Source organism: Aquarana catesbeiana, linkage group LG06, assembly GCF_042186555.1.
Source record: "Aquarana catesbeiana isolate 2022-GZ linkage group LG06, ASM4218655v1, whole genome shotgun sequence".
Classification (NCBI taxonomy): Eukaryota; Metazoa; Chordata; class Amphibia; order Anura; family Ranidae; genus Aquarana; species Aquarana catesbeiana.
Genome location: NC_133329.1, coordinates 295,170,558 through 295,198,057, shown reverse-complemented (window position 1 = coordinate 295,198,057; position 27,500 = coordinate 295,170,558). Strand labels below are relative to the sequence as shown.

General features: G+C 40.8%; 1 protein-coding gene across 1 annotated transcript in view; it reads left to right on the top strand.

The window, feature by feature from the left end:
• UBE2G2 (ubiquitin conjugating enzyme E2 G2) overlaps nt 1-15,307 on the top strand; it is a 145,135-nt gene extending 129,828 nt beyond the window's left edge. Inside the window, exons 5-6 of the mRNA XM_073633469.1 lie at nt 7,291-7,431; nt 14,439-15,307. Of these exons, the coding sequence (XP_073489570.1) occupies nt 7,291-7,431; nt 14,439-14,551 (254 nt within the window). The 3' untranslated portion in view covers nt 14,552-15,307. The remainder of the gene's footprint in view (nt 1-7,290; nt 7,432-14,438) is intronic.
• The last annotated feature ends 12,193 nt before the right edge of the window (nt 15,308-27,500 follow it).

The following is a 27,500-nucleotide window of genomic DNA, read 5'->3' as shown; positions in this document are numbered from 1 at the left end:
TACCCAAGCACAAACACAGCTCCCCAGTAGAGAATGCTTCCGCTATCTCCAAATCGCTCATTTTGTTCAAACAACAATAAAATCTCTCTCTGGGCTGGATACTTTAACAGAATATGAAACTATGTGCGACTCAGACCCGCATGCCCCAGGAGCTATTTCTCGTCTTTACGCCCACCTCACTACTCTACCTTCAAGCCTTCCCACCTACGCGCAGCGATGGTTAAGGGACTTAAATGTTAATATTGATGCGGAGGACTGGGGGACCATTTGAACCAACACAAAAAACTCATCTCAAAACGTTGTTGCCTCAGAGGCAAATTACAAAGTGTTGATGCGCTGGTATCTAGTCCCAGCTAGAATCGCTAAATTTCTACCCGAATTTTCCCCAAATTGTTTTAGAGGATGCGGGGAAACCACATTCCAAATGGCATCTACCCTCCACCAAATCACCCTAAAACCTGACCCAGCAGTGGCTCTACTCAACCTCATACCACAAGATTACACCAGAGCACAGCATCGCCTCCTCCTTCAATTATTCACTGCAGCTAAGCAAACGATTGCTAAGGCTTGGAAAACACCCACACTTAGTATACCTGAAATGAAAAATAGGATCACCCAAGCAATGATACACAGCAAGATCGAAGCGAAAATTCTAGATAAGGTCCCTCATCATACCAAAACCTGGCAACCATGGATTGAGCATTTTCTACCCGCTGATATTGACGAACATCTCTTGGGACTCCGAATTAGCCCTGACCTAAGCCTAAGATCTTGACACCACGTCCTTGCCCATGCACTCCGTCTGACCCACACCCCTTCTTTCTGCTATCTCCTTTCCCTTTCTTCAAACTCTCTCCTTTCAATCTGCCGCTTCCTCTCCCCTTTTTCTTTCCCCTTTCTTCTTCTCCTAATACCTACTGGTAGTGTACTCTGTCTTATAAGCTGGTCCCGGCGGCTCTCTTGTCTGTTTCCTAGGGGATCTGCCGGCACCTCAACATGCCTAATTAAGGGATTCTGTTCCCTACTATTATTTGCAATTTTAACTAAACCACACCAACATGTTATCTGACTGAGTATCCATCTTCTGTATAATTCCTTATTCTCCATTATATCAGTGTTACAATGTTTGACTGTGATAAGCACTGTTTTATGTTAACATTATACCCTGTACTGTAATGTATGGAACAGTTGCTTGTTAATTACCAATAAAATTATTTGAAAAGAAACTCCCTTAAGAAGGCTTTACACTTTTGGAGCTCTTTTGTTTTCATTTGGTTCACGGCTGTAATGTCCGGATAACCAGAGTTCATATCTGAAGGAATCGCATATGGATTACACACCATCACCGCTGGTTTCCTTGGACCTTGCCAAAGGTGGATGTACTAGGGCTGATTTGACCTTCCGTAATTAGAGGGTCCTGGTTTTCCGGTAAGAGTACATCTTAAACTGTGTGTCGGTGGCTCTCTTAAGGTGGAGGATTCCCTTTCAAGTTCCCCTTTCTTACACCATAAGAGGAGTTTCTGTTTGTTCCATAGCCAATTGACTTTGTGATCTTAGCCTTAGCCAAGTTACTTTATTTATGCATATACCACACTGCAGTTCATCTATTTCCACAGATCAGCATTCCTGTTCAAGCTCAGGTGTAAATTCCTGGCCAACAGTGGGGTTGATTTACTACAACTGGAGCGGGAAAAATCTGGTGTAGCTGTGCATGGTAGCTTCTAACTTCAGCTTGTTCAATTAAAGAGGAAGTAAACTTCCATCACTAACTTTTACCTATAGGTAAGCCTATAATAAGACCTACCTATAGGTAGGGAGATATTTACTGTACATGCCGTTCCTTCAGAGCCCTGTGCCATGAACGGCGGTTCCTGTGCGCATTCGCGGGAGTGGCGACACGGCTCCGGTCGGGCACAGAGCCGGAGTCCATGAACCTGGAAGCAAGACAGGTAAAGATGGGAGCACCTGCAGCTCATACATCTCGGCGCTGGAAGAGCTTTGTTTTAAGGTAAGTTTAACATAATGTGCTAGTATGCGTTTCATACTAGCACATTATGACATTACCTTGCAGGGTAAAAAAAAGAAAAATGTCCAGCGGTTTACAGCTGCTTTAAAGTGGTTGTAAAGAAACAAGGTTTTTTACCTTCATGCATTCTATGCATGAAGGTAAAAAACCTTTTGTGTAGCAGCCCCCCCTAATACTTACCTGAACCCCTCTTGATCCAGTGATGTCCACGAGAGCCTTGCCTCTCCGAGGACTTGCACTCCTGATTGGCTTTTGGCAGCCCGCTGTTGTCAATCACAGCCAGTGAGCCAGTCAGGAGATGGAGGGGGCAGGGCCAAGCCGCGGCTCCATGTGTGAATGGACACAGAACCTCGGTTTGGGAGCGTGCCTGCTTGGGTGCCCCCACAGCAAGCTGCTAGCTGTGGGGGCACCCAGCAGGAAAGAGGAGCCAGGAGCGCCGGCGTGGGACCCGAGAAGAGGAGGGTCCGGGCTGCTCTGTGCAAAACCACTACACAGAGCAGGTAAGTATAACATGTTTGTTATTTTTAAAAAAAAAATCAAGGCTTTGATATAGCTTTAAGCTTTGACAAAAAAAAAAAACTGGCAGCTGATTGGTTTCTGTGAAGAGCTGCACCAGATTTTGCACTCTCCAGTTTTAGTAAATCAACCCAATTGTGCATGCATTACTGACTGCATTTAACATAGGGATTATATTGGAGGAAAAATAGAGACACAGTCCGCAATGCGTGGCACCACATCCAAAATGTATGAAAAAAAGGGGGAAGAAATTGGAGAGCGGACTTTTAAGGCTGCCATTATAATCCCAATGGGGAAAGACAGATGCTCAAGGGTTTGAATAAAATATCAAAATTTATTAAATATCATCATAAAACATTTTACAAAAATACGTGCATGGGTATGTCATAATATGTACATTCTCCCATATATGACAAATATGGCTGGACAGGGTAACCTGTGCGGATGGCCTCTGAAATAGTAAATATGCTTTCATAACAGAGGTCTTCTATCTGAAGGCCAGCCGATGGGGTCACCATAGCCAGCATCAATAGATCACTACGCGTTTCGCCAATGGCTTCCGCAGGAGATCCTAATGGTACTGGGAGGTACATTGTAATTAGTACATATGTTTACAAACGTGTATATGTTACATGCATATATATTAGGTACATAATAAAAATCTAATTCATACATTATAGTAAATTTCATTTCACAAAACCAATGATTAAAATATGCTTTAGAATACATACTGGAATCAAGCACATAAGAGGTTGGAGGCATCCAATTCACCATGGAAGGGGAAAAAGGGGGGGAGAGGGGGGAGAAAAAAGGGAAAGGAGGGGGAGGGAAGAGGCGAAGCCTAAAGATTAGCTCGATTGGCTCCAATGAAGTATCAAACAGCCTTATGAAGGGCCTCATTCATATGTAGCAGCCTGCCAGAAAGTGAGTAGTTAAAAAATGATTTTAATGAGCCTAAAATATTTTTATTTTTGTTTTTATTATTATTATTATTATTACTATTGTTTTTTGTCAGTTGTTCCTTAATTTTCCATATATACATATATATCTTCTTTATACCTCTCTCCATTCCCCACATGATCATTACACATTGCACTACTTGGTGTGTGCGAGTGAGCAATGAAAGCAACAAAAATGGGAAGCGCAGAGATGTATATGTGTCAGTCGTCAAAGATATATATATATAATATACAAAGTATAATAATACAATATGAAGCATTAAAAAAAAGAGAAGAAATACAAAGGGTATATACGTTGTGATATTTAGATGAACATAAAAATAAATATAAGAATAATACTAAACCTATGGTTATGTTGTATTCTTGTATGTTGTATATTCAGCAGGAAGAAAAATAATAATAAATATATCCGTGCTGAGCTTTCGTGTACCTCTTTTTCATGCCTGCACATATATATATGTATATATATAATATATATATATATATACACATACATACATACATATATATTTATACACACACACAAGAAAGACTCGCACATATAGAGATAAAACTTACTTTGAATGGTTGTAGGTAGTGAGTTGGGTGATGGGTTAACAAGCCCTTTCGAGTCCCTTAGGCTAAACAGAGGTTATAGTATGATTTGATATAGCCTGTTTGAGTGTTCCTTATTGGAAATTATCAAGATCAAAATCGAAAACAATACTCTGCAAGCTCAAAAGGGGAAAGGGGAGAAAAATAGTTCCAGTTTATCTTTGTAAAAACATTGTAAAGTGTCATTCCCCCCAAAAAATCACCCTAAAATGGTGACCTTTGTGGTAGAGTTTGTATATTCGTGGGTGCCGGTCCTTATTGCCAAAGTCACCCCTGTCACAGGGTGAATGAGACGTTCGTTTGGGTCATCTCCCCATCCCCCTTAAATATGCAAAAAAATGGCTGCTATGATGCGGGGAGGGGCCTCCCTCATAGCAGCCATTTTTCTCCCCTTTCCCCTTTTGTGCTTGCAGAGTATTGTTTTTGATCTTGATCATTTCCAATAAGGAACACTCAAGCAGGCTATTTCATATCATACTATAACCTCTGTTTAGCCTAAGGGACTCAAAACGGTTTGTTAACCCATCACCCAGCTCACTACCTACAACCATTCAAAGTACAGTGCTTTGCAAAAGTGTTCACCCCCTTTGGCTTTTTACCTATTTTGTTACATTACAGCCTTTAGTTCAATGTTTTTTTTAATCTGAATTATATGTGATGGATCAGAACACAATAGTCTACGTTGGTGAAGTAAAATTAGAAAAATATATACATAAAACTATTTTTCATAAATAAAAAACTGATAATTGGCACGTGTGTATGTATTCACCCCTTTTGTTATGAAGCCCATAAAAAGCTCTGGTGCAACCAATTACCTTCAGAAGTCACATAATTAGTGAAATGATGTCCACCACCTGTGTGCAATCTAAGTGTCACATGATCTGTCATTACATATGCACACCTTTTTGAAAGGCCCCAGAGGCTGCAACACCTAAGCAAGAGGCACCACTAACCAAACACTGCCATGAAGACCAAGGAACTCTCCAAACAAGTAAGGGACAATGTTGTTAAGAAGTGCAAGTCAGGGTTAGGTTATAAAAACTATCCAAATCTTTGATGATCCCTAGGAGTACCATCAAATCTATCATAACCAAATGGAAAGAACATGGCACAACAGCAAACCTGCCAAGAGACGGCCACACACCAAAACTCACGAACTGGGCAAGGAGGGCATTAATCAGAGAGGCAGCACAGATACCTAAGGTAACCCTGGAAGAGCTGCAGAGTTCCACAGCAGAGACTGGAGTAACTGTACATAGGACGACAATAAGCCGTACACTCCATAGAGTTGGGCTTTATGGCAGAGTGGCCAGAAGAAAGCCATTACTTTCAGCAAAAAACAAAATGGCACGTTTTGAGTTTGCGAAAAGGCATGTAGGAGACTCCCAAAATGTATGGAGGAAGGTGCTCTGGTCTGAGACTAAAATTGAACTTTTTGGCCATCAAAGAAAACGCTGTGTCTGGCGCAAACCCAACACATGACATCACCCAAAGAACACCAGTGAAACATGGTGGTGGTAGCATCATGCTGTGGGGATTTTTTCAGCAGTCGGGAATGAGAAACTGGTCAAAGTTGAGGGAAAGACGGATGGTGTTAAATACAGGAATATTCTTGAGCAAAATCTGTACTACCCTGTGTGTAATTGGAGGCTAGAACGAAGGTTCACCTTCCTGCAGGACATGACCCCAAACACACTGCTAAAGCAACACTTGAGCGGTTTGAGGGGTAACATGTAAATGTGTTGGAATGGCCTAGTCAAAAGCCCAGACCTCAATCAAATAGAAAATCTGTGGTCAGACTTAAAGATTGCTGTTCACAAGCACAAACCATCCAACTTGAAGGAGCTGGAGCAATTTTGCAAGGAGGAATAGGCAAAAGTCCCAGTGGTAAGATGTGGCAAGCTCATAGAGACTTATCCAAAGTGACTTGGAGCTGTGATAGTGCAAAAGGTGGCTCTACAAAGTATTGACTTTAGGGGGGGTGAAAAGTTATGCACATTGACTTTTTCTGTTATTTTGTCCTATTTTTTGTTTGCTTCACAATAAAAAAAAAACATCTTCAAAGTTGTGGGCATGTTCTCTAAAGTAAATGACGCAAATCCTCCAACAATCCATGTTAATTCCAGGTTTTGAGGCAACAAAACACAAAAAATGCCAAGGGGGGTGAATACTTTTGCAAGGCACTGTAAGTTTTATCTCCATATGTGTGAGTCTTTCTCTTGTGTACAAAACCATAGGTTTAGGATTATCCTTAAATTTATTTTTATTTTTATGACCTTCAGTGTTCAGCTGCTGTGTGTTAGGATTGGTTTTGCGCTGTCTGACTTTCTGTTTTACTAATTGCAACGTATATACCCTTTGCATTTCTTCTCCCCTTTTTTCATGCTTCATAATATCTATCTTTGACTATTTTGACACATATATATCTCTGCGCTTCTCATTTCTGTTACTTTCATTGTTCACTCGCACACACTAAGTAGTGCAATGTGTAATAATGGTGGGGGAATGGAGAGAGGTATAAAGAAAATATATACGTATATATAGAAAATTAAGGAACAATTGACAAATATCAATAATAATAATAAAAACCAAAAAAAATATTTTAGACTCATTAAAGCCATTTTTGAACTACTCGCTTTCTGGCAGGCTGCTACATAAGTATGAGGCCCTTCATAAGGCTGAGGAAACTACTGTCGAAAAGCATAGTGATCCATGCATTTGTGACCCCGTCAGCTGGCCTTCAGATAGAAAATCTCTGTTATGAATGCACATTTACTATTTCAGAGGCCATCCTCACAGGTTTCCCTGTCGAGCTATATTTGTCATAAATGGGAGGATGTACACATTATGACATGTTTTATAATGATATTTAATCAATTTTGATGCATCTGTAAAGATAAACAGATATAAACTAATTACAAACCACACTCTAAAGCCAGGTTGTAAACATATTGGTTTCAATCATTTACATGGTACATTTAGGTGATCACTTGCATCATAAAAAGAAAATAAAACCCTTTAAAAGGCTCCAGATTCCTTTTAAAACATGTGAATGCAGGAAATATACATGATAAATGGCAATGATGTGGTTATAGGTGGGAGTTTTGTAGAGAAGATTTAGTATGTGCAAAACTTCTCTGATCAGCAACCAGTATCTGTGTGAGAACAGGTAAATATGTGGTTTCTTCCTTGCAGTATACCCAGATGGGAGAGTGTGCATCTCTATTCTACATGCTCCAGGAGATGACCCAATGGGTTATGAGAGCAGCGCGGAGAGGTGGAGTCCAGTACAAAGTGTGGAAAAAATTCTGCTGTCTGTTGTCAGCATGCTAGCAGGTGGGCAATTTTCTCTTTCAGTGGTCCAACTATCAAAGTTAAGTGTGTTCCATAAATAACTAGAGTCTGAAGGAGTTCCTGACCTTACAAACGAGGATGTGTTAATCCATAGCCATTAAAAAATTTTCTTCACATGCCGAAAGTGAACTTTCCTGTTGATTAAAAGGCAATTATTTTGTTACACAGAACAGTAGCAGCACCACTAGGCAATAGTCTGTCCACACAGGAAAAAATGTTTTACAAGACGCTAACAGACTTTTTCTGCATTTTAGTCCCCCACTGTTGTAGGTAACTGCATGGTTCTGTCAACTCTGCTTCACCTAGTGCACTTGCCAAAAATGCCAGGTATGCCGTTGCAAAGCTGTTTTGACTCATAGGATTGACACAAGAATTGGCTTTTTAAATTGCATGCTCCTAGCTAGTAATGGCTAGTAAATTGGACTTTAGCCCTTTTTTTGTTGCCCCAAGTACCTTCGTAGTGCCGCAGTGGGAGTTTAGCTTCCAAATTTCCCCAAAAAATACCCAATGGTGTGCAAGACTTTTAACTCCTGTGACTTTTGGGGATTTTTAAAAACATACAATAGCCTCAGTTATCCCTAATATTATCAGATGCATATTAGGATGTGCAGTTTTTCAAAGGTTTCCCCATGTGGATACTTGAAATCGAAAGGTTTCAGATCTCTCCCCTTTTGTTTTTTTTTAGCAGTTTCTGAAGCATTTCAAAAAAAAAAAAAAAAAAAAGCTTGTGCAGAAAGTCCACATATGCTATTGGGATGGCCTCCTTTCCTGGAGAGAAACAAAATTTCTATTTTGGTAGTTTCAGGTGTCACTTAGATGGCTGATCAAACCTCTGGAAAAATAGGCAGAAAATGATCATCACTCTTCTGAGAAGAATTTGTTTTGAACTTCCAATGGATTCAACCTAAGACACGACCTTTTGCCAAGAGAAGAGATGTTAAACTTTTTTTTTTTTCATAAGGTCTTTTATGTTTATAGGCTGACTTCAGTAGCTAGAATAGAGGCCAGGTCCCCTATGGGAATTCTGACTGCAACAATTCCACTAGTAATTCAGGTTCCTTATAAATGAAAATATGAATGTGTGAAAAAAGCTGGCATGCTTGACAGAACAATTGAAATCCCATTTCCAAAGACTTTAAATGTCACTCTTGGCAGTAGAGGCTCTACAAGGGATGATGGTCTGTCTGTTGTACATAGAGAGCAGAAGAGCTTATCTGAGCTTCTGATGATAATACTGTAGTTTTGTTTATTTCTGATATGAGGCCAAAATTTACAGAACATGACAAATCCCATGTCTTTTTTTAGTAGTTCAAATAATAGGTACAGTCAATAACCCTAGCTGACCTAATACGAAAGTATGTTCCCACAGCTCTTTGTATCAGTAATCATCCCTTAGTATTAGATGTCACTATTAAAGGGGCCCTACATAGCCCCGAAAACATCACAAGGTCTGATGTGGAGAATTTTAATTAACATCTTCATCTGGAAAAACATTTAATTAACAGCTACATCTGAAAAAACTTGTTGGGCAGTTTACCAGCTTTATCTTCCTGTTAGATTGTGGCTACCTTCATTGTCCATGGTCCCACTGTAAGCCACCCTCTCTTGCTTGCTCCTGAGATGGACTATGGGGTGTGTAGTGTGCATAGAGTAGTACATGTGACTGCAACAAATGCGTACTGATGTGAGAGAGAAGGGAGGTGTTCAGGGGCTTATGGAGGATTTTACAAATAAGCAGAAAAACAGTTAGAAAAGATTTTCTGACATTGATTAAGGAGCTTTTAGATAGTGGGTTTGTATGGATTCATTTTGGAAGATAAGGACTTCTTTATCGTACATCATGGGACACAGAGCAGACTATAAATCATGACTACCTGGGTTGTGTGCCACCTATAGGTGGATGGACACTGGCAGACCAAACAGACAAGAAGTCCTCCCCTATATAACCCCTCCTACTCATGAAGCTGCTCAGTTTAATCACCAGTACCTGAAACGTGATGGTCACTGAAGTAAATCACTGTATGCAAAATACCAGATTCTCAAGTAATCCCAGCAGGGATCAAGAGACTGGTCATCTGGATCCAGTCCTATAGCTGGGATTTCTATGATGGATGGTACCCAGGCCCTGCTTCTGTGCAAATTTATGTTTTAATGGAGTTTGCCGGTAATGTGACAAGTTTGTGCTGGACCCTGTGGATATGGAATCCTGTGCAGTTCTTTTACTGACCAAGGTGTTTTCAGTAGGGTGCTGTACAGGTCCAGGGCAGTGGACCTCAATAGTAAGGGGGATCGAGTCCCTTATGGTCCCATGGACATAGCCTGCCAGAGTGGGTGAAAGTTGTTTCTTACATTTGGTAAGTGTTCCTTCAGTGGTGAGGGCCTTTAAGCTCAGGATGTCTTGCAGGGAGGGGAGGAGGTAGTGCAGCTGGAAAGGACGCCCCGACCTGGTCTGGAGGTGTGGCTTGTGAGGGATGGGCTGCAGCCACTTCTATTCTTCTCTACACCTGGTCTGTTTCTTTTAGAGTGCAGCATTTTTAATCCTCTTTCCTTAACTAGTAAAGGGTTGACAGAAAACTGGTGAAAGAACCCTCTGGAAGAGCATGGAGCTGCCACATCCCTAAACTGATAACAAAGCACACTACCAATACCCCTTGGGACTTTGAGGCAGCAACCAAACATTAAGCATCTTTAAAAGTAATATAATTTTATTTATACAGTTCAAAGTAATGAACATGGGATATCCTAAAATATGTGGTTCCAGTATGATATATTTACCATACAATATACATAAATCCTTATAAAATATTGTTGATTGTGGGTTTAAAACAAATTCTTATCCAAGTGAAAGCCCTGATGCATTTAGATCAAAAGGTTCTAGATCTTCTTCAGGGGTCATGGCCGGATATCATAATCCACATAGATAATGAATGAACATGACCATAAACATTAAAAGAGCAGACACTCCCTCCAGACCACCGAATGCCAATGCAGAACAGAATACCCAACAAGGAACCCTCAAACAGTCATTCGGACCCAAGATGCTAATGGGGGGAAAAAAAGGTCCACCATCCCCAAACATTAAATACAGAAGACAAGCACAGTGAGGGCAGCAGGTAGTTAGACTTTCATGTTCAAAGAATGTAATCATCTCATAGGTGTTCTACTGGCCAGATCAGCAGGTGAAAAGAGGCAAAAAGCGTATAAAAAAGAAAACTAATGCAGTTACCACATCTAAGGATTGGCAAGTGCAATATATTATATTTTTGGTTTTTGGTTTATTACCACTTTAAATGCCCATACATAGGCATCGCTTTCACCTTTAACTGAACAATGTTTTTGATGTTTACTACTCAAAATCAATCTACTGCAGAGTTAAAACATTTCCAAAATCTTAACCACTTCAATACTGGACACTTTCACCTGTCCAGGCCAATTTTCAGATGTCAGTGCAGTCTGCAACACTGTACCCAAATTACATTTTTATAATTTTTTTCGACAGATAGAGCTTTCTTTTGGTGGTATTTAATCACCACTGGGTTTTTAAATTTTTTGCTAAATAGATGAAAAAAGACTGAAACGTTTTCTTTTTCTTTGTTTCTGTTATACAATTTTGCAAATAATCTTTCTTCATAAATTTAGGCCAAAGTGTATTCTGCTACATTTCTTTGGTAAAAAAAAAAAACAAAACAAATCGGTGTATATTATTTAGTCTATAGGAATGTCTACAATCTATGGAATATACAGTATCACACAAAAGTGAGTACACCCCTGACATTTTTGTAAATATTTTATTATATCTTTTCATGTGACAACACGGAAGAAATGACACTTTGCTACAATGTAAAGTAATGAGTGTACAACTTGTATAACAGTGTAAATTTGCTGTCCCCTCAAAATAACTCAACACACAGCCATTAATGTCTAAAACACTGGCAACAAAAATGAGTACATCCCTAAGTGAAAATATCCAAATTGGGTCAATATTTTGTGTGGCCACCATTTTTTTCCAGCGCTGCCTTAAGCCTCTTGTGCATGGAGTTCACCAGAGCTTCACAGGTTGCCACTGAAGTCCTCTTCCACTCCCCCATGATGACATCATGGAGCTGGTGGATACTAGAGACCTTACGCTCCTCCATCTTCCGTTTGAGGATGCCCCGCTTAGTTCTAGAGACATGCTTGGCCAGTCCATCACCTTTACCCCCAGCTTTGTACTCCTCACCTGGTTGCCGCCACTCACGCTTGACACCATCCTGAACCTAATAAGTTTATTTTGGTCTCATCGTTACCTTAGTCTGCTTGTCTTCAGCAAACTATTTGCGGGATTTCTTGTGCATCATGTTTAGAAGAGGCTTCCTTCTGGGACGACAGCTATGCAGACCAGTTTGATGCAGTGTGCAGCGTATGGTCTGAGCACTAACAGACTGACACCCCACCCCTTCAACCTCTGCAGCACGGCTGGTAGTATTCATACATCTATTTCCCAAAGACAACTTCTGGATATGGCGCTGAGCACGTGCACTCAACTTCTTTGGTCAACCATGGCGAGGCCTGTTCTGAGTGGAACCTCTCCTGTTAAACTGCTGTATGGTCTTGGTCACCATGCTGCAGCTCAGTTTCAGGGTCTTGGCAATCTTCTTATAGCCTAGGCCAGTGATGGGGAACCTTGGCACCCCAGATGTTTTGGAACTACATTTCCCATGATGCCCCAGCACTCTGCAATGTAGTTGAGCATCATGGGAAATGTAGTTCCAAAACATCCGGGGATGCCAAGGTTCGCCATCACTGGCCTAGACCATCTTTATGTAGAGCAACAATTCTTTTTTTCAGATCCTCAGAGAGTTCTTTGCCATGAGCCATGTTGAACTTCCAGTGACCAGTATAAGAGAGTGAGAGCTATAACACCAAATTTAACACACCTGCTCCCCATTCACACCTGAGACCTTACACTTAGGGGCGTACTCACTTTTATTGCCAGCGGTTTAGACATTAATGGCTGTGTGTTGAATTATTTTGAGGGGACAGCAAATATACACCGTATACAAGCTGTACACTCACTACTTTACATTGTAGCAAAGTGTCATTTCTTCAGTGTTGTCACATAAAAAGATAAAATAAAGTATTTACAAAAATGTGAGGGGTGTACTCACTTTTGTGAGATACTGTATGTTTGAAAATAGATCAATCCTTATGTACTGACTAACTCATTTCTTGAGACCCTAAAATGCCAGGACAGTACAAACACCCCCCAAATGACCAATTTTTGGAAGTAGACAGTCTTAGGTACTTAGTAAGAGACATGGTGAGTTTTATTGAAGTTGTATTTTTTTTTAAAAGAAATTAAATTTAAAAAAAAAAACATTTTCACAGTTTTTTTTTACATACTGTCACCAGAGTAGTATAGCGTCATCATATGACTTGTGTGGCAGTGATTTTCTTTTTTTGCATTTTTTTTTTTTTTTTACGTACTTTGAACAGAGCAGTGCAGTATTACCATAGCGACACCGTATTACTCTGGGGAAATGATCAGGATTTGTTTTTTTACACTATTATTGCTTATAACAGTGATGATCACCGTTATAAGCAATCATTTTTATGAATGGTATCCATTCATTCATTGTGTACTATTGCTTAAGCTTTGATTGGCCACAGCTATCACATGGTACAGATGCACTGTGATTGGCCTTGTCTATATCATGTGATCACTGTGACCATTCACAGAGCTCAACACAATAGTACACAATTAATGGCTATTTATGAAAGCATGATTGTCACAGCGATCACATGGTACCAGGGCTGGCGCGGTACAATGATCTGTCGAGTGACAGATCGCACCACAGTGTGGCCCATGACTGGGAGGACATCATATGACATCCACCCAGGATGGGAAAGCTCCCACTCAGCCGTCTCAGCAGAGTGTGCTACGGAATGTGCTGTTTGGCACTTTGGGGTGTTAAGGAATGATTTGCATGGCTCTATCCACTGTCCTAAAATGAGGCATAATCCTTTGAAAGATGCGATGAACTGTGTTGCAGTTGAGAGCAGATAAAGCATAACATAGAAATTATGGCTTAATTACTTGAGATCCGCGCTATAGCCGAATGATGGCTACAGCGCGGACCTGCTTTGCCGGGACTATGTCCATTGACGTCGTCCCATGCATGAGCGACTTGCGTGCCCCCTGCAGGGCGCGCATCCTATGCATTAAGGTGAAAAAACTGTCACTGACCGGCCCCCCAGCCCTCCGCTTTACTCACCTGAGTCCTGTATTCCCCCGCTGGTGATGCACTCTTCTTCTCTGCCCGGGATTCTCGGCTCTTGATTGGATAGATTGATAGCAGCGCAGCTATTGGCTCCCGCCGCAGTCAATCAAATCCAATGACGTGGGGGGTTGGGCCGAGTCCTACATTCGGTGTCTATGGATGCCAAATGCTTGGCTTTGGAGCGTGCCCGCAAAGTAACCCCCCGGGAGAGCGCATCTCCTAGGGGGTTATACGATGCAGGGAGGAGCTACCAGCGCCGCCAGGGGACCCCAGAACAGGTGGATCGGGGGCCACTCTGTGCAAAATGAACTGCACAGTGGAGATACGTATAACATGTTTATTATTTAGAAAAAAATTAAAACAAAGCCTTACAATCACTTTAAAGTCTCAAAACATTTATATATTGTACTTTTTTGTGCAGCCTGGCATTTTGAATCCTGATCCAGTACTGTTAAAGAGTAATCTTCTGTCTGCCTTATTCAACTAAAATACTAGATAAGAAAGGTTTGAGTTTCATGTTGAGTTATGAATCTGTTGGTGATTCAGTTGGAATCTTTGAAGCTTTTTTTTTTCAGTAAGATTATTTTCTCTTTCAGACATTCTGATTTTCTTTTAAATGTACAAGCCTGAACTCTCTTTTACAATCTCACTTTGTCAGTTCCCCACTGTGCCTTAAGTGTTCATTTTCAGTGTTGCAATAAAAATAAATTTCTCTTTTTTTTTTTTTAGAACCAAATGATGAAAGTGGAGCTAATGTAGATGCCTCAAAGATGTGGCGAGACGACCGTGAGCAGTTTAACAGGATTGCCCGGCAGACTGTTCAGAAATCTTTGGGATTGTGAAATGGCTCATCAGTATTTCTTACAGAGATTTCTCTGTGTATTTCTGCCACACAGACACTTTCAAGCAATCCTTGTAATGCTGGGATCATTTACCTTTTCTCTTTGCTTGCAAAATTTGTTTTTTTTGATGTTTTTGCACCATTACATTTGTTTCCAATTTCAGCACACCATTATCACAACTCTCTGTTAAATGGAGGATAATGACTGAACCATCTTGAAAGTTCTGTGTATAAGACTCTCTTTTGGAATTATTGCACACACTTAATCACCCAGATCCACATAAGAACTCTGGACGCTGGGGTTTGGAAGATTCTTCCCATACAAACTCTCTTACAGTGTTTTTAAATTTCACATAAATGTCTCAAATGTTTTGGAACATGGCTTTACTTCTGACTGAAACTGGATCCAAAGTAATTTCTTGGCATGTAGTAGTCAGGTCAATAAGTATGGACACTTTCAAAACTAAGGAATAATGGATTTGGGTTAGGATCTCATAGGAATCATTTATCTTGAACCTTAAACCTTTTCATTGTGTGTTTAGCAAGAATTGTGCAAATTGCATGATTACATATAAAGTTTATTTTTGTAAAAGGGTTCACAACCTTCTATACAGTGTTGCAGTTTATGCTGTTTTCTTCTCAGATATTTTTTCTCGTTAACAATCCATCATCGCATTAATGTTAGAAGGCCTGAGCTGCCATAATGAATTGCTCTGCCACATCTTTCTGAAATAAATTATTGATATAATTATGTGTACATCTGTGTGACTGCCAGTCTGTTTGGTCTGTAATTGTGAGGGTCAGCTTGAACCTCATTAGTGCACTCAGTTTAGTGTCCTGGGCAAGGCCAACTTCACAGTTTGATCAGCATTTGGAAGCTAGGGCTGTTACAACATTTCCACACTGCATGATCTTTTTCATTAGATGTGCACATAGACACCTCTGGCTCTGGCTTATTACTAATGCACCCGCTCCCTCGAGATAGGTCAGCTGTAAAGGTCTACTAATGCCTAATGGTACCCATAAACATCCATATTAATGTCAAATTGGCAGGGCTGGTCAGAGACCATCTGATGTCCGTATCTCAAGTGAGCCTTTTGTCACATATTCCTAACAAAAAGCATTTGCAGCTGTATCCCAAATTCATGTTTTCCTTTTTATTACTCTTTTAATAAGCGACTTTACCGTATTTTTCTTTTAAAAGATTGCGGTTGAAGAATAAACGAGGAACAGAAAATTGATTCCCACTGACACTTTTAAATACAGGTTACTGAATGAAAACTATCTCCTGGATGATTGCTATAGGTGTACCCTCCACTTTTTCATCCATTATGTGTACATGCATTGGCGTGTGAAGATTGTACATTTATTGTAGGCTGTCACAATGCTTATACTCTCTATGGCCACACATTAGTGAACACCTGACAGTCACACCTTTATGAGCTTGTTGGACATCTTCTTCCAAAACTGTGGTCATTATTATGGATTTGGCCCCCTCTTTGCTGCTGTATAAGCCTCCACACTTATACGTAGACTTTCTGTAATATCTTGGAATGTATCTGTGAGAATTTGTGTGCATTTTGTCAAAAGTTATTTTCTGAGGTCAGGTACTGATGTTGCATCAGAAGACCTGGCTCACAATCTACATTCCAATTTACCCCAAGGGAGTTCAATAAGGGTTGGAGTCAGGGTTTTGTGTAGGCCACTCAAGTTCCTCCACACTAAGCCATGGAGATGACATGTATTCTGTAGCATTACCCGCCGTACCATTCATTGGAAACACGTGTGTGTGTGTGCAGTGCCGGGACAAGGTCATTTGGTGCCCAGGTCAAGGATGGCAAGCGGCTTCAGCTTCGAAGGTTTTTCACCTTAATGCATAGTATGCATTAAGGTGAAAAACCTTGAGACCTTGAGACTTTACAACTCCTTTAAGATAAAAAAAGTCCTTTAAAAACATATGATGAATGAAAGTGGGAGAGGAATGGTTTCAGGGGTGTGCGAGGTGGAATGTAGTCTCGGGGTTGACGGGGAATTAGACGGCAGTGGTGATTTGTCAGGCTTGATATGATGTCAGCATGATCAAATCTCATTATTTCTATTCTATCACTACATTGTAATATATAATGAGATATTTCCACTCACCATAATGCAGAATCAGTGGGAACACTGAGCCTGTCACTGTGCACAATATGCAGCTTGCCATTTGCCACCGTCGCCTGCCACCAGATGCAGTGGGTCCAATTTGTCCACTGCAACATCGCAGTCCTGCTTTAAGTCGCTGATCGCCATTACTAGTAGAAAAAATAAATGAATAAATAAAAAGTCCCTAAATCTATCCCATAGTTTGTAGACGCAATAACTTTTCCCTCAAACCAATCAATATTTGCTTATTGGGGATTTTTTTTTACCAAAAACATGTAGCACAATACATATTGGACTAAATTGATGAAGAAATTAGAGTTTTTCCATTTTTTAATTGAATTTTTTTTATAGCAGAAAGTAAAAAATATTGTTTTTTCTCCATTTGTGGGAAATAAAGGACATCGATTTTATTTGGGTACAGCATTGCACGATCACGCAATTGTCAGTTAAAGTAACGCAGTGCTGTATCGCAAAAAATGGCCTGGTCGGGAAGGGGGGTAAATCTTCCGGGGCTGAAGTGATTAATCAGGGAGGATGCCATACAAAGTAGTGGTGAAGGAGGAGGGCTGGTCTCCAGGGTAAGGGACTGTCTCTCTGTGTACTGTGATCATAATGTGTATACCGTGGGTGAGCAGTCCTTCAGCATAGTGTTGTCCTGTGTCTCAGTGTAGCTTACACCAGACCTGCTAATTGCGGGACTGTCCTGGGCACCCGTGGTCACCCCTACCTGTGCCCCCCTTCCTCCAGAAATAGTCCCGCCCAGAGCAGCCCCCCCCCCCCTTGTACCAGCTGTGTGTGTGTACGTACATATCTTTGACCAATAATAGTTACATAGTTAGTAAGGTTGAATAAAGACACCAGTCCATCCAGTTCAACCTGAGTGAGTGTGGGTGCGTGTCTACAATTGTGCCTATCCCTATACATTGTGTCTAATTAAGATGCTTATCTATTATAATTATTTATTTAAGGTGCCCATATAGCGCCGTCAATTTACGCAGCGCTCCATACATACATCGCACACTCACATCGGTCCCTACCCTCAAGGAGCCCACAATCCAAGGTCCCCAACTCACATTCATATACTAGGGACAATTTTTTTTTTTTAGACAGAAGCCAAGTAACCTACCAACATGTCTTTGGAGTGTGGGAGGAAACCCACGCAGGCACAGGAAGAACATGCAAACTCCAGGCAGGTAGTGTCGTGGTTGGGATTCTAACCATTGACCCTTTTACTGCTAGGCGAGAGTGCTACTCACTACACCACTGTGCCGCTCCATAGTGTTCAAGTGATATGCACTAGCGCTAATAATTGACAACAGTAGTCCGAAGAAACCTATAGCCTATACAGATAAAATGGGGGGCTCCATTACTGACCTCTCCTAGTAAAAATGTAAGCTGAATGGCTGACTTGCTGATCCAATGCCCTCAGAACTTCACTGACCTGGAACATGTCCTGACTTGATTTGTTTCAATCAGTGACTCTAAAACAAGAAGAAGCCAGGTAAGTAGTATTTTCAAAATCATTTTACTCGTAAGCACAAGTTTTTGTTTTTATGTTAAGTTTGGATAATGTAAGGAAGTGTAAGAACCTTTGTAGGTTGTTATAGGCAGGAGTGAACTTGGCACTCAAGATGGGGGAGGGATCCTAGAAGTTCAGTATACCTGGCCCTAGTTAGTGACACAACATGAGATATCGGACTAGATGAAGGGCAATATAAGGGATCTGTATATCAAGATATTTTTTTAAAAGATTATACGCGTCCAATAAAAATAACACAAATGACTCTTTTTAGTATTAAATATTGTGCTAAGAGAACCACTGTAAAGTTTTAATTGCTATGGGGGGGGGGCTTTGTTGCCCTTACTTCCTGTTCAAAGAGTCCCAGACAGAACAGAAAGTTAGGAGAAATTTTTAGCAGAGTGAAAAATGATTAAAATCTCTGTAGCGTATACAAATACAATATATTCTCTAAATTATCCATCAATTATAGAAAAAAAACAATTATATCTAGCTTTGAAGTTGTGTGTGCTTGTGAAACTGCAAAAATTATAAACCCAACATTTCCATGAGCCATTGGATGAGAGCACTAATCGGGAGCTGGTCGACGGACCTTTTTCGGTCATGCCCCTTCAACAGAAGCAGGGCAAATGGCCTGTCGGACCGACTCCAGTACACAAGGGCTGGTCAACCGGTTACAAGGGAATGTCAACCGGTTTCTGTTGAGCCCCCTGACATTCGGCCTGTATGTACTAGTCTTTGATATGTAATAATTGTCTAAGTATGTATGTGTGTCCTCCTGTGTGTGTTGAGAAGGGGGGGGGTTTGCTTAACTGTATTAAAGACATAAGGGGTAACATGCCCCTGGAACAGTAGTGGGTTGACAGAGTGCTTTGGTGATATGAGGCAAGTCAGGATCATATTAATTTGCTAATCTACTTTTTGGCACTGTCCTTGCTTTTTTACTTTAGCTTTGCATGGGTTTCTTACAGGTGCTCGGCCTTGTACAATTTAAAAAAGAAAAAACATGAGCAAGCTTATTAGCGTCTGAATAAACTGACCCTAGAGTGTGTCTAGCTTTGTGCTATGTCATATGTTGGCTGCCTGTACATCTGAAAGTTAACGATCTTTATAGCTTCAAATTAAAAATTTAGAATAATTCTTGATGACTGTATACATTATTTCTTGCATTTTTATGTGCATCATGCAGAGGTTTACAGTTTTTAGAACCATTTACATCACTCCATGTCCTAGTGTATATAAATCTAAAATTCTTAACACATTTATAAAAGCAAATACATATGCATTTCATTTTGATCAGAACTTAATCCATCTAGACCAGGGATCTCCAAACTTCGGCCCTCCAGCTGTTGTGGAACGACACGTCCCATGAGGCATTATAAAACTCTTATATTCACAGACATGACTAGGCATGATGGGAATTTTAGTTCCTGAACAACTGGAGGGGCATAGTTTGGAGACCCCTGATCTAGACTATGAGAGAGTATGCATACTTTCTGTGTTAAATGGTCACTTATCCTCTTGAAAATTAATTTATGCCAAATCTATTTATTAGTGAAAGGGTTACTGTATGTGCTGGACTCTTTTATATCTACAATATTTGCTTTAGGTTAGAGAATATATAGTCATCCGTGTTTTTTTTTTGTCTGATAAACATGTAAAAAAAAAATATCAGTTTGATATAAATAAAAATAATATTTACTGAGGTTTTAAAAAACTTTGCTACTATATATAATTTTACTGTAGATGTATATGACTGTAGTCATGAGTGCTTGTTACATATGCAGGCTAAGTTTACACAGTGGCTTTGCTTTACTGCTCCTTATTAAAACGTACGCCTGAGTCAGAAGACTTGTCAAAAAACAATATGCATGCAGCACAAAGTTGAACCATAGAGATGGAGTAATTGCACCGGACCACTTTGAGCTCTCTAACAAATGCAAAAAAAGAAGATAAAGCTTGTAAAAATATGAATATCATAAAAATTATTTTGAGACAGGTTCACACTGCCACAGTGCTACCCTGTTTACTGTTTCAGGTCTGATTTTAGTCAGAAATTTTGTCTGAATTCGGACCTGAAGATGCACAGGACTCCTGTGCAATTCGCACCGGAGCTGCTCCGGTGATGTATGAACTGGCTTCATAGAGAGCAGGTCACAATCTCCTGACATGCGAATTGGATGCAGTGGAACCCCCGCATCCAATTTGCAATAGTGTGAACCCAGCCTAAGGTTAACCCAAACTTTGCTGTCGCAGAAAGTAAACTGTACTTTCCCTTTAACCTCCTTGGCGGTTTTCCCGAGTGTGGCTCGGGGTTAAATTTCAGTACCATTAGCGGTATACTTACCTTGTCCCTAGGATCCTGCAATGTCCCCCCGCGGTGTCTGCAGGCTCTGTCCTCCGCCTGAAGCCTCTCTGTGCCGGGCTCCATTCCCTGCAAGTGCCGCAACGCACGGGGCGGAGCCTGGCGGCAAATTCAAAACAGTGAAGATTCATAATACATACAGTACACTGTAATCTTACAGATTACATTACTGTATGAAATAATTTCACATCCTTTTTGTCCCCAGTGCTTTGTCCAATGCCCTGCATGCAGTTTTATATTATATATACTGTTCTTTCTGCCTGGAAATTGTCCATAGCAACCAAAAAGTGTCCCTTTACGTCAAAAGTGGTTTTAGACCAGCTAGAAAACAGTGATAGTAAATTAGAACATTTGCAGAATTGAGCAATAGTGAATCGTGGGGAAATTAATTTTATTATTATTATATTATTATTTATTTATTATATTATAATTTATGATTTTGTGTTTCAAACTTCATCATACCCGGGATATCTACTAGACTCTTGGACTTGGTGGACAGATTTAAGTGTGTTATTGCTAAGAATTACAGGCCTACAATATAAAACGCCAAATTTCTATGCAAAATAATTGTACTGCTTTGAGACGCAAAAATCTGAAATAATCATGCCGCCAGGGAGGTTAAGCTGATACACTAAGCTCATCTCTCTAGCCCCTGTAAAGTATTACCTTTTGTTTAACCGCTTCAGCCCCAGAAGATTTTACCCCCTTCCTAACCAGAGCACTTTTTGCGATTCGGCACTGCGTCACTTTAACTGACAATTGCGTGGCCGTGCGACGTTACGCCAAAACAAAATTGACATCCTTTTTTTTCCCACAAATAGAGCTTTCTTTTGGTGGTATTTGATCACCTCTGCGGTTTTTATTTTTTGCGCTATAAACAAAAAAAGCGTCAATTTTGAAAAATTGCTATAATAAATATCCCCCCAAAAAATATATAAAAACTATTTTTTTCTTCAGTTTAGTCCGTTATGTACTCTTTACATATTTTTAGTAAAAAAAAATTGCAATAAGCGTATATTGATTTGTTTGTGCAAAAGTTATAGCGTCTACAAAATAGGGGATAGTTTTATGGCATTTTTATTATTATTTTTTTTATTAGTAATGGCAGTGATCTACTATTTTTATCGTGACTGCGACATTATGGTGGACACATCGAACACTTTTGACACATTATAAAGCGATCGGTGCTATAAAAATGCACTGATTACTGTGTAAATGACACTGGCAGGGAAGGGGTTAAACACTAGGGGGCGATCAAGGGGTTAAGTGTGTCCTAGGGAGTGATTCTAACTGGGGGGGATGGTCTACCACTGACATGACAGCGATCACTGCTCCTGATGACAGGGAGCAGTAGCTCCCTGTCATGTCACTAGGCAGAACGGGGAAATGCCTTGTTTACATAGGCAACTCCCCGTTCTGAGGGACCATGACATGATTGCGGACCCTTGGTGCACACAGTCACGCTGTACGCGGCGGGCGCGCACCCACTAGCCCCGCCAATTAAAGGAGACATACAGGTACGCCCATTTGCCCACCGCTGCCATTGTGCCGACGTATATGGACGTGCAGCGGTCGGCAAGTGGTTAATTAGTGATGTTTTTTATGAGTAAGATTTACAGTGGGAAAAAAAATTTTTTGATCAGCTGAACTCGCGCAATTTCATTCCCACATGTCAGTCCCAACTTCGGGGCCCATTTCAGAGACATTCTTACAGGTTTCTGCACAGATGTCTATGGAAATCGCACCCCGAAGTCCCCAAAAGTAGTACAGAAACTACTTTTGAGAATGAAGCTCCAGACCGAGGGCGATGGGTATTTTGTATTTCTTCCATTTACAAATAATCTCTCCAACAGTTGTCTCCTTCTCACCAACCTTCTTGCTAATGGTCTTGTAGCAGATTCCAGCCTTGTGCAGGTCTACAATCTTGTCCCCGATATCCTTTTAAAACTCCTTGGTCTTACCCATGGTGGCGAAGTTTGAATGGAAGAAAGAGACTCTGTGGACAGGTGTCTTTTATGCACCTAACGAGCTGTTGTTAGGAGCACCTTCCTTAATTGACAGGACTAATCTGTGTACCACATGAGCACATACTGTATCCAGTCTGTGGGAGCCAGTATTATTGTTGGTTGGTAGGGGATCAAATACTTATCTTACTCACTGAACTGCAACTCAATTTATAACATTTGTATTTTTCTGGATTCATTTAAAATACACCTATGATAAAAAAAAATTATAAACCCTTCATTTCTTTGGCATATTTCTGCAGAGTGACCACTGCTTCTACACCAAGAGCATGGGTCCTTCTGTGCAATATACTAGCAGGGAACAGGCTTTTTAATGAAATAAACAGTTTTATGCATTTTTCACATACCACAGCTATGATGCTTTGGGTCACAGCCACTGCAAATATAATGCAGAATGCCAGGTTGACAGGCGACACCGCCTGTTAAACTCGGGCGTTCAGGTCAATGAGGACATGCTGCAACCATGAGCTAACTGCTTGGCTCGCATTTGTTGCACATTAGCCCTGTTGTAAAAAAAAAAAAAAAATTAAGGGCATTCAGGAGGTGGCAGGATTGTCTCCTGAACACCTGACAGTGGCTGCTTAGCTGTCTTCTGAATATAAATTCACCACAAGATGCTTTTCATCACAGTGTCTACTGTGAACCTAGCCTAAAACTGAAGGGTCAATTGGGCTTCAAAGCTAAACTCCTGGTTAAAAGCTAAATATGCCATTGAAATACATACAGTATATGGAAACTTTTTTTTTATGACAGCATTTAAATGTCTGTCCAACCAATCCTGAGATTTATACAACACTGGTAGGCTTGACTAAGCCTGCAGTTAAGAAAAACCATGCTAGGTTACCCCCCCTACCTTAGGACTGTGAAGGAGTAGGGACACACTGATTGGGTCATTTGTCAGCTTTCATAAGAGTGTATGTTTCAAGTTGCATGAGCATGCAAGACACCTCATTATCTACATCTACTGCCCTTCCAAGAGGTTGAAATCAAGTCAAATTTCCAGTTCTTACACCTAGTTGTATTTTAAAATGTTAGGCTTTTTGATGCTTTTTATCTGCTGGGAGTTCAGCTTGAATTTAATGACATCCTTTTAATTGCCATTTTATTCAAAAATAATGTAGTATCTCTTGTATAGGATTAATTATGAGAGTAAGGGAACATTATTTACCTGGGTTGTATCGTTTAACCATAGAACAAAACTCTTGTTAACAACTTTCAGCACCTGTAACCTTTTCTTAGACCACAAGCTCGATAATGACTCTTGCACTGGGTGCCCAGCCCATCACCCTACAATGTGTTTTTTTAAGTGGGCTATGCTGCATAATGATATTGCACTTTGTGTACTTATGCAATGGTACTTGTACACTGAGACTTAAAATGGCATATATTTAAATATTTGACATTCCAGCAGTGGCATCAAAACTTAGATTTTGTTTCTTTGCTCTAAATTGCCCTTATCATTACATTGTGATTTCTCTGAAATACTACCTGTGCCTCGAGCCACACCAGAGAGGCAACAGGAGCATAGGGAACTGAACAAGTGGCTGAAGAACTGGTGTAGGAAAGAGGGGTTTGGGTTCCTGGAGAACTGGGCACCTTAATGGGAATGGTACAGCCCTATTGGGAAGAAAGGTGGCCACAAAGTTGGAGGGGTTTTTAAACTAAGTATTGGGGGGGCAGAGGAAGCAATAGTCGGTAATGTGCAAAGGACAGAGGGTAATAGTGGATTTAGCAGGGTTAATACAGCTGCAACTTCTAATCCTGGGGTTTGAAAACAAAGCCAGAGGAAAACTAAGAAGTTAATATACAGCTATACAACGTTGAGAGGAGTATACACAAATGCTAGGAGCCTAGAACTTCACAGAGAAATTAGTGGGAAATTAATAGTGGGGGTATGTTATAGGCCCCCCAACCTAAAGAAGGAGGAAGAGATGGGCATACTAGCATCACAGTTGGAAACAGCGGCGAGACAGGGAAACGTCATCATAATGGGAGACTTCAATTATCCCGATATTGACTGGGCAGAGGGGACAGCTCGTTAAAGGCCTGTCATTTCATGAATGTCTTACAGGACAACTTCATGTCCCAAATGGTAGATTCCCAAACTAGGAAGAATGCCCTGCTAGATTTATTAATTACGAACGATCCAAGTCTGATCTCAGATGTTGAAATACGGGACAACTTGGGATCTGGTGATCATAGGAGGCACGAAGGGTAGCACAAGGACACTAAATATCAAACAAGCAAATTTTTCTGAACTGCGATTGTTACTATGTGACACCAATTGGGACCAAATCCTGGAAACATTGAACACAGAAGAAAAATGGGAATGCTTTAGGAGCATATTAAACAAAGGTATCACACAGTACATTCTAATGGGCAAAAAAATATAGAAGAACAAAGGTTAAACCTGGGTGGCTAAACAGTAATGTAAAAAGCCTAATAAAAAAGAAAAAAAAGGCCTTTAAACAATATAAAAGGGGGATGGGTCACAGTCAACATTCAAACACTACAAGAAATGGAATAAGAAGTGTAAGAACGCAATCATGGCAGCCAAAAAATATTACGAGAGACACATAGCGGAGGAGAGTAAAGTAAATCCAAAGAAATTTTTTAGATACATTAACAGTAAAAAGGCAAGATCAGAACATATTGCCCACATAAAAGACAAGGATGGTTTCGGATGACACAGAGAAGGCAACTGTACTAATTGCCTTCTTCTCCTCAGTGTTTACGCAGGAAAGAGGGATATACCGACCGCAGAAGTACTGTTTGTGGCACATCACAGGATGTACCCTTGTGGCTTACAGAGGCTGGAGTGAAGGAAAGACTAGATAAACTTAATACAAATAAATCACCAGGACCAGATGGCTTACACCCGAGAGAACTCAGGTTATAGCCAGACCACTGTTCCTAATCTTTGTGGACAGCATACTGACAGGAATTGTACTAGCTGATTGGAGAAATGCCAAATGTGGTACCACTATTCAAAAAAGAACAGAGGCAAAACCCTGGGAACTACAGGCCAGTCAGTCTAACATCAATCGTTGGTAAATTATTGGAGGGGATGATAAGGTACTATATCCAAGAATTTATTAAGGAAAAAAATATCTTAAGTAGTCGTCAGCATGGGTTTACGAAAGGTCGTCCTTGCCAGACCAATATGTTAACAATCTATGAGGAAGTGAGCTGCTATCTAGACAGGGGAAGGCTCGTGGATTTAGTCTACCTGGATTTTGTAAAGGGATTCGATTGAGTCCCCCATGAGCGCTTACTCTACAAGCTGAGGTCTGCAGGTGTAGACCGTAAGATTTGTTCTTGGGTTAAAAACTGGTTACAGGGGAATGCCCAAAGGGTAGTGATAAGTAATGTGTACTGAGACTGGTCCAGAGTGGTAATTGGGGTGCCCCAGGGTTCTAACTTGGGACCAGTTCTATTCAATTTATTCAAAAATGATATAGAGGATGGGATAAATAGCTCAATCTCAGTTTTTGCGGTTAAGCAGGGCAATAACTTCACATCAAGATATAGAAATTTTACAGCAAGACCTAAACAAAATAATGGAGTGGGCAAATACATGGCAAAGGATGTTTAATCTGGTGAAATGTAAAGTAATGCACTTGGGGGCAAAAAACATAAATGCAAACTACTCACTAGGGGGAGAACCGATGGGGGAATCAAGGATGGAGAAAGATTTGGGGGTCCTGGTTGATGACAGATTGAGCAATAGCATGCAATGTCAAGCTGCAGCTACCAAAGCTGGCAGAATATTAGCATGCATAAAAAAAGGGATATACTCCAGAGATAAGATCAATAATCCTACCACTTTATAAAACATTGGTTAGACCACATCTGGAGTATCCTGTCCAGTTCTGGTCACCAGTCCTCAGAAGGGATGAACTGGAACTGGAGAGGTTTATTTGTGTAAAAACGTGTGTTGTGCAGCTTCAAATAGCAGGTCACGTGATCGCTGTCAGCTCCAGAGCAATGCATGGACCTTCCGCTGGGCGTGTCCAGTGTCGGACATTACGTCACAATGTGGCAATGGGACATAATCGGACCTGGCTGCAAACGTCACCCCCCTTCCCAATCAGAGATCAGGGGTGGGCAAGGCTTCACACTGACCACGGAAGATACAGAGCACAGCATTCCTGTATCTTTGGCGTGATGACACAAGATGTAAACTGGCCATGGTAGCTTAGATCGGCTGCCATGCCACAGTGGTCAGTTTACTTGTAGGAGAAGCGGCACAGGCAGGATCAACCAGGTATATTAAAGCATCAGCAGCAGGAAATAAAATGCAAATTTCAGAAATGCCATTTAATTAATTTAAAGATACAGTGTAATTTTTTATTTTATTTTATAAGTTATGTATAATAAATTGGTTAAATAGAAGTAATCCCCACAGAGTTGGAGAGAGAAGACGAGCATGAGAAGCCAGCCAGACTCTGCTGCAGTGCACCCATGCTGATTGAGAAAACATTGACCAGAGGAGAGAGGTAACTAATCATTGTGCTGCCTGCATTCATTGTCCGAGGAGCAAGTTGAGGACATGTCCTGGACAAAGCTGTGCTGCAATTGGAGTGCATAGGTCATAGTACTTGCTGAACAGAATTTTAAATCCTTTAGCAGGTTTAATGTAGAGTAACAAACGCATGCACGTTTGGACTGAATACGGAAAAGGGCACGTCACTGCAGTGGACATTGTTACAAAGGGAGCGAGTTTTGAGGCAAGCATTGCTGCAGTGACCAGTGAAGTGGGGGCATAATGGAGAGGAGGTAAGTGCAGGGGGGCGGATGAGGGGCAGGCGCAGTGCTGAGAGAGTATGGGCTGGTGCACAGGAGGAGGATGCAGGTCAACTGCAGTGGTGAGTGCACAGCTGGAGTAACAGTTGACATC